At 41.1% G+C, this 12,501-nt stretch overlaps 1 protein-coding gene across 1 annotated transcript in view; it reads left to right on the top strand.

Moving 5' to 3' along the window:
• Nucleotides 1-12,501, top strand: part of SUSD5 (sushi domain containing 5) — a 65,038-nt gene that overhangs the window by 37,080 nt on the left and 15,457 nt on the right. The window contains exon 4 of the mRNA XM_065400225.1: nucleotides 6,651-6,839. Coding sequence (XP_065256297.1) covers nucleotides 6,651-6,839 — 189 coding nt within the window. The remainder of the gene's footprint in view (nucleotides 1-6,650; nucleotides 6,840-12,501) is intronic.

Here is a 12,501-nt window from a genome sequence, read left to right on the forward strand (position 1 = left end):
TGCTATCAAGCAGACATTCCCCCAGGGAAACATAACATGCATTTTCAACCTCATATTTAAATAACAGTTTTGGTTCACTCTAATTTTCCTGTGTAATTAAAAACAAACAAACAAACAAAAAAACAATAGAAAAGCACTACCTCCTATCAATAGTTCCTGAGCGTTACTGGTTCCTGCCTTGTTTGAACCATTCATTTTATAGGCAACAAATGAGATCTTTGTAGTGTTCCACTGCAGACATGCAAATCAAATTTTGTTAGGCATAACCTCTGACTCCAAATATTCATCAAAAGTTGATGGATTATGTAGTTATTTCAATTTGCTTTTTCTTCGGCAATAAAGGGAAAATCAAGTTTTGGTTGGAATTTTCTAAGGCAAACATTTTTAAGTTTACTTTAAAAGAGTAAAGTATAGATTTCTGTGTGTTTATGCTGTTTCTTTTTATTTGCTATGCTTTACCATGGATATGGAAATTTTTCAATTTCTGTAGTTTTCTTTTCCAAAGCTTTGCATTTAGCTGCCAGTGAATTTCCAGCTACCTGGTGATGTCATTTAAACTAATAAATGAAGTTATTTTTACCAGCCATTCTCTGATGAAAGAGGTATTGGCATCCCAACAGCAGTAGCTTACAAGGAACTCTTATATTGGTTGTGTTTTGGTTCTTTGCATTTCATTTCATCTCAGTGTTTATCTGGAAAAAGGAAAATTCTCCATGCTTAAGTATCTCCAAGATCAAGATCAAGAAGGAAAGTAAAGAAAATGCATCCAAAGAAGTGGGTTGTAGCCCACGAAAGCTTATGCTCTAATAAATTTGTTAGTCTCTAAGGTGCCACAAGTACTCCTGTTATTTTTAAAGTAAAGCAGCCACCCTCATCTTTCAGAGATTTGGCATCAAGAGTGAGCTCTTCTAGACTCTTAATGATAGGACTACTCATCACAAACCCCAGAGATCGCTCTGGGAAAATTCTCCTGACTGACCTTCAAAGAAACCAGAAGGCAGATGTTTCATGGTAGCCTCCAGAATCTGGGAGTCAGTGAAACATATGGAATGGTAACTGGAAAGATTACTAATCCTGCCAAAAGGAGATTTACCTGTACGAGGAAACTGAGGTTTGTGTCTTTATTGAGTTATTTGTTTGTTTATTTCAGATTGTCCTTTATTTGCATATTTAAGTTTATTCAAGATGTCTCAGAAAACCTTTACAGATTCAACAGTTGCATCTAATTTAAGTAAAGAAAGTTTCTTTACTGGAAACTGGGGATTTCTTTTCCCCTATAGAGACTTACATCAACGCCACTGAAAAATCACCTGCCACTAACTTTCTTCAGATGGTCATTACTCCTGAAGTCCAAGTCAAGACTGAATATGCAGTCTGAAGTAATTCAGGTCTCTTAAATCCCCTTGTAAAGAAAAGGCTACTGAATCTATTGCCGTTCTGTAACCAGAGCTATCACTGGCCTTAACTGATTTGTTGGTGCCAAACAAACACTCTTAGGCCTTGTCTTTGCTGCACAGTTGACTCGAGTTGACACTTGACTGGTGCCTCTGACCCAAGTCCTGTCCATACACAAAAACCTCTTGTTCAAGCATGGTAGTGCTTTTCACTGAACGTCAGCTGGCCCAAGAGGGAGTATAGGCTCTAGTATTGCTAACACTTGAGCTATGAACATAACGACTCTGCAGTGTGAACACGGGCCTAAGCCACTCAAGTTCTGTTAATTCTCCAACGTCTTCTCACAATTCCACCTGAGCTTAGGGTTGCCAATTTTGGTTGGACATATTCCTGGAGATTTAATCACATGACATAATCTTTAATTAAAGATTAATCTTTAATTCCTGGAGACTCCAGATCAATCCTGGAAACTTGGCGACCCTATCTGAGCTGCATTTTCTTGCCAGATATTCACTCCCTACTTGTGCACCAGAAGTCACCTACCAACGTAAATAGCCTGGTTTGGCGTTTGACCCCACGTTCACAGGCAGCTCACTGCACCAGTACCATTGCTTGTACAGGAAATCGTATCTAGGAGGTTGTCTTCCAGCATGCTGCCAGCTGGCCAGATGGTGACATGGCGGTTCTTGTGGATCTCTGGTGGGAGGCCCGCAAAGGCTATGATTTCAGAACCAGTACTTGAAATTCACAGTTTGATTATGTGCTCTCTAGGAAGCTGGCAGAGCAAGGGATCCACCGGACAGGACCTCAGGCAGAAGGAAAAAAAATATCAAGTCCATAAAGATCACATACGGGAAGACCAGGGACTGCAGTGCTCTGTAAGTCACTGAGAACAGGCCAGTTCTATGAGGAGATGGACTAGGCGATCAGCAATGTCCCAAGCACACAGTCCGGTTTCAGAACTGCCAGTCAGCATAGGGAGAGTCATCAGCTATTAAAATCTGCATCAGCTGTCCCCAGTCCTCTATTTCTACATCCATTTAACATGATCTCCTTAGTGAGCCGTATTTCTGCTTTCTCCTGGTGACCCCCATTCTCTCATAGAGACAAGCTGCTGCAGAAACACCCTCCACCAACTTTCATGCCCTATACCTGCATCCTCTTCCCAAAATGAAATTTGCATTAATGCCAACATTTGGTACAGACCATTGCTCCAAGTTGGACCCAGGCCTTCCCACCTGCTGGAACAGTGGCCACAGACAGAAGTCTGAAGCATGCCAAGCTGCAAGTGGTTTACTTTAATGAGTTGCTAGCCAAGACCACTTCTGCACAGATGTCCAGAAAGGATAGACAAGTTCTCTCACAATACAATGAAAGAATTCAGAGAAAGCAGCTCAGATTAGTGGAGCTAAGAACCATGGGCTATGCCCCCAGAATTCCTGCCACCTCACACAAATGAATGCAGCACCTTTATGGATGCAGTAATTCAAGTTTGGCTTTGCAGCGTTGGCTCTCTGACTCAAGCTAGGCGAATTTGAGTGGTCACACTCAGATGCCTGTCACTCGAGTGAACTGTGCAGTGAAGGCAAGACCATGGAGAACAGTCTCATGCTAAGGGTTCACATATTACACATCCAGGGTTTGTGCATCAACATTGCCAAGATCTTCCCCTTTTCTTTCCATTCCTACAGCCAATTCTTTCATGCAGGCTCTCATTATATTCCACTTTGACTACTGCCACCTCCTTTGAGGTCTGGAAACCCTGCTTTACAATGAGAGATTAAGAAGCTCAATCGATTTAGTTTAACAAAGAGAAGATTAAGAGGTAACTTGATCATGGTCTCTAAGTACCCACACAAGGAGAAAATTTCTTATAGCAGAGGGATCTTTAACTAGCAGACAAAGACATAGCAAGATCCAATGGCTAGAAACTGAAGCTAGACAAATTCAAACTAAAAATAAGGCACAATGTTTCACAGTAAGGGTAATTAACCGTTGGAATTACTAACCTAGGGATGTGGTAGATTCTCCCTCACTTGAAATCTTTAAATCATGATTGATGTCTTTCTAAAACATATGCTCTGACTCAAATCAGAAATCATGTGCTTGATGCAGGAACTACCTGGTGAAATTCTACAGGGTTTTTTTTATGCCAGGGGTCAGACTAGGTAATCATAAGGGTCCCTTCTGACTGTAAGATCTTGAATCTATTAACCTTGATCCCCCTGTTCTTAAACAAAGAAGAGTGTTTTTGCTGGTGCTAATGTGCTTTAATATCTTGAAAGGCTGGTAGAACTCTCTCTAACTTTACTCTTCAGGAGCAAGGTAAAGTACAGAAAATTTCCCCATAATAAGAGTTACTGACCTGTATTTAAAAGGGTCTTCTAAAGTTATGAATGATTTCTGGATGCACACTCACTTGCACTATCCTTTTCTTTGGGAGTTGGTTACCAACTGCTTAAGGTAGGATGTAGATGGACATCTCAGTGCATCTATCTTAGGTATTTCTAGGGCACCCATCACTATAGTAATTTACATTTACATAGCATTGTACCTGGACAATATCACAGCTGACTGTGCTCTTCAAGAACCTTGCCCAGGTTCTTGAAAATTCTCTCCTCTTTTTTTCCCCTTTTAAATTGAGTGTCACTAATTCTTTGTTTATGGTGGACAGGTTATGGGAAACAGGCAGACTTTGCAGCATGCTCTGAAGAAGGACAGGCTCCATTTTATCTCCTCCATTAGGTTGTTTTGTAGCTAGGGCCCTTCATAGGGTTGCCAACCCTCCAGGATTGGCCTGGAGTCTCCAGGAATTAAATTAAAGATTAATCTTTAATTAAAGATTATGTCATGTGATGAAATTTCCAGGAATACATCCAACCAAAATTTGCAACCCTAGCCCTTCAACTCTATCTCCTGGAAAGATATAGTGTGCATATCAAATGTGTTAATCATAAGGTATATTTAAAGTTTGGAGATGCTAATTTCCCCCACCATGCCCCATAATTAAGCAGCACAACTGTAGGTTAGGATACCTTCAAATAAGTAATTCTATTACTAGAATGCTTTGGGATCAATTCTCTCTTCAGTGCAAACACCTAACTCTTTTCAACATTAATTAATGTAACTACACAAATAGAGTACACCTATTCCAGTGGTCTGTAGCTTTCCCATGTGGCAGCCAAATATTTTTTATTCCTTTCACCCATGTCAATCTAATCACTCTTATCAGTTCACAGGAAACACATTAGCTGCTAATTGCTCCTCACTTATTCAGGTGCCAATGCCAAGCCTAAATGAGACAGAGCATAGACTGAGCCTTGTGTGGCTCAGAGAGGTGTGTTCTCCTATCAATGGATGTATATATCATTCCCACTAACTTCTGAAACTTGGATGCTGTATGTGTGTATTAAAGGGAGAATAAATTCCAAAGCTTTAACATTGCTCATGTCTCCTCTAAATTAGCGGCCGATGGTCTTGCAGCACACCTGGTTCAGAAACGTTCAGTGAGGGCCATAAAGCATCCCCATACTGAGAGGAAATGCTGACAAAGGAGTATCCCTCCACCAAATGCACCTTCATGTAGCAATAGTATTTTCTGTATGACAATAAGTTCCACAATAAGGCTAATAATTCTCAACATAAAAATCATATATCATTAATAACAATGTATTTCCCTATAGCCTGGATCATAACCTGGATAGCCAGCAGAAATACCCATGGGAGTGGATCTAGGGGCAGGAAAACTCAACAGGGATCTTGTGGGATTTTCCTAGGATTGTTGAGGTGTCTCCTCCTGCAGGATAACCAGTGGTCCTGGCCCCACAAGCTACAGGTCCCATAAGATCCGCAAGAACAGTGCCATCTGCACCAGCTCCTTGACAATGTGGCTTCGTTGAAGCTATGCTGTCAGCAGTATCCCCCAAGCCATCAATGCCTCTGGAGTGAGTGAAGGGAAGTGTGGAAGGGGCTATGAAAGAGTTAATATGTCCTGTGGCTGTATTCACTGTCCATTGTGGTTTTGGTAGGGTGTGGCCCCTGACACCCTTGGCCTTCCAAGGGGGGCCTATGGAATCTGAAGCAAGAAGGGATGGGGACATGGTTGTAACTAATCCTTCTCTCACAGGATGTTCATGAGGAGGGGAGAATCTGCAAGGAGAGGACACTCTGTGCTCTTATTACTACCTGAATAGTCTGGCCCTATGCTAGTGACACCTTCTTAGATTATTAAAACTGTATAAATTTTTAAAATGAAGTTTGCTTTTCACTATGGCTGTTGTTTATTTACTGTTTGCATTTCTCTCAGGTAGAAAAAAGAAATTAAATTAAGTCAATTTCACGTATGTTTATACTGTATTCATTTTCACTTTCAGGTTCTCAGCGCTGCATACACGAGTACTGTCAAATGAGTTATTCAATTAAATGCATTTTATATTTTATTTCCTGACAAACATGTTGATTTAGCATCTCAGTTTTCTCACAGGAGCGTTCAGAGCTTTATTAACCCTAACTGTCTTTGTGAATTTGAGAACATGGGTCATTGCTTCACAGATTAGGTTTCCTCTTTGGAAGCCAATTTGAGATTGTAAATGAGTTCCCGTTAGGAGAAGGAAAAGGTTAATGAGAATCCTGTAGATTAGATATGCTGTTTGGTAGGGGACTGGATGGCTCAGAGGATTGAAAGTGGCCTACTGAGCCTGTCATTACAGGTTTTAACTTGGCTCGAGTTAGATCTCACCAACTGACAACTCTTTAGAAGACTCTATAGAACGAGCTGGAAGTCTCCGTCCATTTCCAAGGCTTTGTCTTGACTCAGAAAAAAATGGTTGAGTTTATGTCAGGCTTAGCTAACATGCTATCTAGGCCTGACCAAAATTAGGCCTGGATACAGGATAAGACATTGTAACCTTGATTTAGCTAGTTGATTTATAAAGTAGGCAAAAGCCCTACTAGATATGGGTCCACACACATCGCCATCCCAACAGGTACTGACACCTCCCCAACAAAGAACCCAAAATTGCATGGGCATGAAGCTCAAACTACTCTTTTAACTCCACCTATGCCTGTCCAGGGCATGACTGAAGCATAATTATGAAGTACTCTGGGGAGCGTGTACCGTACGTGGTGAATAGTGTATGTGTTCTGTGGATATACAGGCGATTGTATCTAGACTTACCAGTCTAACACCATGCTTAGCAATATACTTCAACATATTACATTTTCTCCTAACGATTCTTGTTTCTTTTTCTTCTCAGACAAACCATGTGGGGACCCCCCATCCTTCCCTCACACGATCCTGCATGGTCACACTGGGTTTGAAATGGGGGATGAGCTGCTATATATTTGTGCTCAGGGCTACGTCATGGGAAACAAAGAGACTGCTTTTACGCTGCTCTGTGACAGCTGTGGGGAATGGTACGGGCAAGTTCAGGCCTGTGTCAAAGGTAAGCTTATCTAGCATACACACCAAGATTCCTACCAACCATAGCTGTCAGGAAGTCCTGATCTGGCTGATAGTGTCCCAAATGGTACCAGATATTTTCAGTCCCCAGGACTTGGCTGCAACTGTGTACAGTTGAAGGTGTCTATAGCAGCGCTGTGCTTATGCACCAGATGATCCTCCACAACTTGCTCTCCCAATGGTCCTCAGAGCTCTTAACCATACAATAAAACCTCAGAGTTACAAACACCAGAGTTACAAACTGACCAGTCAACCACATAGCTCATTTGGAACCAGACGTACACAAATCAGGCAGCAGCAGAGACCAAAAAAGCAAATACAGTACAGTACCGTATTAAATGTAAACTACTAAAAAATAAAGGGAAAGTTTAAAAAGAAGATTTGACAAGGCAAGGAAACTGTTTCTATGCTTGTTTCAGTTAAATAAAGATGGCTAAAAGCAGCATTTTTCTTCTGCATAGTAAAGTTTCAAAGCTGCATTAAGTCAATGTTCAGTTGTAAACTTCTGAAAGAACAACCATAACATTTTGTTCAGAGTTACAAACATTTCAGAGTTATGAACAACCTCCATTTCCGAGGTGTTTGTAACTTTGAGGTTCTACTGTACCAAGCCAGTCACCTCTTAGATATTTTCAGGGGGAGCTCAAGACAACTGCTTCCACTGAAGCTGTGCAGTATAATGTAGGTGCTGGGCTGGAGTGGGGAATACACACTCTATACTGGTAACCAGAAGGCTGGGCTGGGAGGAGCCTACATTAGGCAGCAATAGGATACTTCTCCAGAGAGGAAACAAGGATGTGGGGAGCACAAAGTAAGGGCTAGAGAGAAAACAAATTGAGCACAGAAGGGGTGCTGTGTGGAGGGGAGCACAGAGGAGTGCTGTGAGGGAAAGTATGGGGAAGCATTTGAAATAATCAAGGGACAGTTTGTCAAATAAGCTGGTGGTCTGGAAGGTCACCTGAGCATTCTACAACACATTGGTTGTTTCCTCTGCCACTATCACCCTTATACAAGGAATAATGAGGAAAAACAACATAAAATTCACCAGGATGCGCACAAAGGTCTACAGCAACTCCCAGACCCTACCTACCTACCTAACTCAAGACCTCCACCGTATCACTTTATCATCAGACCATAATAAAATGCATCATATCAGCAAGATAAATGGAAAAATGGACTAGTGGATGCATTCAAACTTAACAACATAAAGTATAAGCAGTTAAATAACTTCATTTTCCAAGGCAACACTTTAAACACAGAGTTCCATATCATTTTCTAATATGGCAAAAGTTCCAGGGTTACCATGTCTTCCAGTGTTTGTTCAACAACCAGGCACTGTGGGGCCCCCAGTCTTTATTAGGGCCTTTGGGAACTACTGTTACACAATTAATAGATAATAACTGTAACAAGGCAGAGTGATAAATATACTAGTAACAGTATGCTCTGTCCACACCGGCGCTTTTGTCGGTGAAACTTATGTCAGTCAGGGGTGTGTTTTTTCACACCCCTGACTGACAAAAGTTTTACTGATAAAAGTGCTAGCGTAGACAAAGCCTTAGTTGGTTCAGACATTCTGTCTTCTTAGCCTACTGACCTATTTATTTACCTTATTTTGCACAAACATTCTGTTTTCAACCTGATGATTTATTTCCTTCCTTAATTCTCTCTTCCAAAAAATGAGGCCTCGCTCCATGTGTTAATTACGCATGTCAGGCCAGGCCATGTCAGGCTATGCCGATATGTGCATTCCTTTAATAAACCCAGTATCTTTTGAAAAATCCAAAGGGAGGGATGCAGTTATTTGAGAAGCTAATTATACTGTTTTATCACTTACGGTTTCCTCATTTTATGGAATCTTAAGCCTTTTACACTTGAATTCAATGTATCAGTAGTCTCTGGCAATGAAAAAGATACCACTAACTGCTGTTAAGGGCATCTTTTAAGGGTTAGTTGCTTCTGATATCCATCATGTCACTTTCTCTGGATATAACTTTGACCCCAAAAACTTGGGCACCAGTTACTGGCTATTTGTTCATGCAGGCATAGCAGCTGAATCTGCTGACTCATAGTGTTCCACCCAAACAACTCTCTGATTAGCACTTTGACAAAAGGTTTACTGTCTCCTATTTTCTTTGTTTCCTCTGGTTTGTGGGGGCTGACCAGCCAGATTTGTCCCAGGAGTCTCTCCCAGTCTCTTTGGGGTCATAGGAGACATGATCATTCTTTCTGGTGAGCCAGATCAGGAAAGAGGCAATTGATTTAGGGGGAGAAGGAAGGGAGTGGCACTGAGAGGAGATGTAAACAACTTGAATGGGGTTGCATGCATGGAAGGGAGGGCCGGATTTGGTTATTAGCATATATAGAAGTGTGGACACCATTCCCAGCATACTAGATTTTCAAGCCCTGGGGCAAAGTGGTACCTGCAATTCAAGTTGTACACCATCCACTTTTAAAGTACACCGATGATGGTCATCTCTGTGGATTTATGAGACTTCATCACGTCATGTAGGATGATGTTGCATCATGGTGCCACACTGCTGTTGTGCTTTTGCTGGGAGGGTATTCAATATATTTTACTAGAGTTCATCCTCAGTTTAATAACCCTGCCTTACACTATCTTTCTCCTCATTCTCACAAACCCTCTTTCTGTACAGTATTGGGCACAATTCCCATTTAAGCTCTGGGCATGTGCCTCCAGCTATGATGTTAGAACCAGCCCGTTAGCAGTGATCTGCTGTTTATTATTTTGTATTTGCTAATTCTGATGTGGGACGTGACTCATAGGTCTTTAACATACCGTACTTGTTTTATTTACTTACGGAAGGGAATTAACTGCTGATGTTACAACAAAATTAGAGGTTCATTTTTCAAAGCAGTTCAAGGTAGTTAAGCCCAGAGACTGTTAGTGAGCCAAATACATTGTTTACCAGATAGAGTGCACAAGATGTGAATGCAGGTTTTGTATGTCTTGTGCTGTGTTTATTTTCCACACAGCACCAGAGTTGCTACAGCCTGGGCTACTGGAATGAAAAACTGGATTTTGCACTTGCCTTTGGATACTTAAAGGAAGTATACAGTACAGATCTGAAAACCCTGTGTCCTTTCAGAGTAAAGTTGCAAGAGCTGCATATATAAAACATGATTCTTTAAACTATAGATATCGCTGTGTTATCCATACCATTATTATGTTGTCACTGTTCTAATGTGACTCCATCTTAAAGCCTGTCAGAAACTGAAATTTGTGCAGAATGCACCTGCCTGCTAATTTTTTGGCCCAATCCTGCAAAATGTTCAGTTTCTTCTATAAAGAGCTGAGTGTCTTAGCTCCCATTAATTTTAGGGAGAGTTGGGGCCTAACCCTGTGAAGTGTTCATTACCTTCTTATTGCTCTCTAGAAAGACCTAGGCAAATTGGAGGGAATTCAGAGATGCTCAGAATTAAATCCTATAGTCTAGGTTTGGAATCATCAAAGTTGAGCAGATTCTCTCTTTGAATACATCCCAAAACCACATCCATCACATTCGTGGTGTTATATTTACATTGCAAGCTTATTTTAAATTTGTTGTCCACTATCACCTCTAGGTTTCTTTCAGCATTACTGATTTCCAAGTATCAACCTTCTAATAAATCTGTGTTCCATATTATTTTTTTCAAGATTAGCTAGCTAATCTTGTTAGCTAAGTTAAATCTCGTTTTGTTATTTCTTTCCTGTACTTTTCACTCCTCTGTTACACTTCACATAATTTCTCTGTCCTCATCATCCAAATGAGTCTTCTCTGCAAACCCAATTAACACACTTTACTCCCTCTTCCAGTGCATTAATGAAGATGCTAAATAAGACCAGACCTAAAATTGATGCATAGCACCCCTCTTTAGACATCTTTCCTGCAAAAACAAAGAGCTCACAGTTAGACCTGGTCTACACTAGGATATTTTATCTAAAGTTTCTCAGGCTTTGTCTACACTGGCAACTGAACAACAAAACTTTTGTCTTTCAGAGGTGTTAAAAAAAATCCCCCTGAAAGATAAAAGTTTTGCTGACAACAAGCGCCGGTCTGAACAGCACTGTGTCAGCAGGAGCGCTCTCCTGCCGACAAAGCTAATGCCTCTCATTGGGGGTGGAATTGTTTTGTTGGCAGGAGAGATGACAAACAGCAGCTATACTGTGCACTTTTTAGTGGCATGGCTGTAGCAACACAGCCGTGTCGCTAAAAGCTGTGTAGCGTAGACATAGTCTCAGTTATTCAGCTCCACCAATGATAGGAGCACTAGTGTAGACAATGCACCCTTGACATCTTAAACATTTTGTCACATATTTCTGCTCCCAGCAGGCTTAGATAACACAGTTCTTAAAATGCTTGCAGCCCTTTCTACTCTAATGCTTTCATTATTGCCATCACCAGTGGGAAATTTTGGGGCAATATACACACCTGTAGACAGCCAACCAAAGCAGGAGAAAATGAAGGAGTGTTTGGGAAGGCTGAGGAAAAAAAGGGGGTAGGGGGGCAGAGAGAGAGGGACCAGGCATGTTCCACCAATAGATTTTGAATAAAGTTTGCACAATTTTCTGAATTTTAGAAAATTTACAAAAACTTTAAAACTTGGAACCAAAAAAAAGTAAGCGTATCTATATCTGTACTTCAATAAATTGTCACATGGCCAAAATTTGTTCCTTTAAAATGCTAATTTTCCTGCACCAAAACTAGCACACCCAAGGGCTCTTAATACTCTCATACATTTCTCATCAGATGCACACAGAAACATAGAAAAATATACTGAAGAAGTCAGCATCATTGTTAACAACAAAACAAAGCATGTTACCCCATCCAATACGCAGGACACTGGGGCTCTAATACCCATAGAACCAGACCAGCCAAACACCCCTTGTACAATCTTTTCACGTGAGGGTTCCTGCTATATAAAAATCAAAGTGTTTTCAGGTAATCTTCTGGCACTAAGCTTTCTTTAAACTTAAAGTAATAAATCCAAACAAAATGTCAATTGTATTGGTTTTCGTCACTACTTATTTTCCTTCATTTATACATTGCCTGTGTAGTCTGTAAGGTCTTTAGGGCAGGCACCTTGAATTTATACCAGTCTGTAAAGTGCCTTGCAACTATTGGTGCTAGCCAGATAACTTACTGTGTCTCCCATGATTTATCTTCTATTCCTTGTCAACTGTCACTCAACATTTTTATTTTCTTCTATCTCTTCATCTGTGTCTCTCTGTTATTTTCAGCATTTGTTTTTCTGATGATTAATTTTTCTGTCCTTCCCTCCATCCCTCCACTCTCCTCTCTCTTGCTGCCCTATTCTCTTTCCTCCCACTAAGTTGCGTCACTGTGTCTCGCTCCATCTCTTTCCTCCTGGAATCTCTCTCTTCACTGACACCCTCTTTCACTGGAGTGTCTCCTCTTCTAGGGGTCTGCCCTAAGTCCCCTTCCCCCCACCTACTCAGGTTCATTTCTCTCTCCCTCCTTGGGTACTTTTCATTATTTGATCATCTGCTTCACTGCCTCATCCTTGTGGGTCTCTCCACTTCCCTCTCCCGTTGGGTGGTGGCTCTCACCTCTCTTTTCCCCCTTAGGACTCTTTTTGCAGTTGTTCTCTCCTTCCTTTTGTAAGTATCTCTCCTTAGGCCTGAT

This window comes from Emys orbicularis, chromosome 2, assembly GCF_028017835.1.
Source record: "Emys orbicularis isolate rEmyOrb1 chromosome 2, rEmyOrb1.hap1, whole genome shotgun sequence".
In the NCBI taxonomy this organism is placed as follows: Eukaryota; Metazoa; Chordata; order Testudines; family Emydidae; genus Emys; species Emys orbicularis.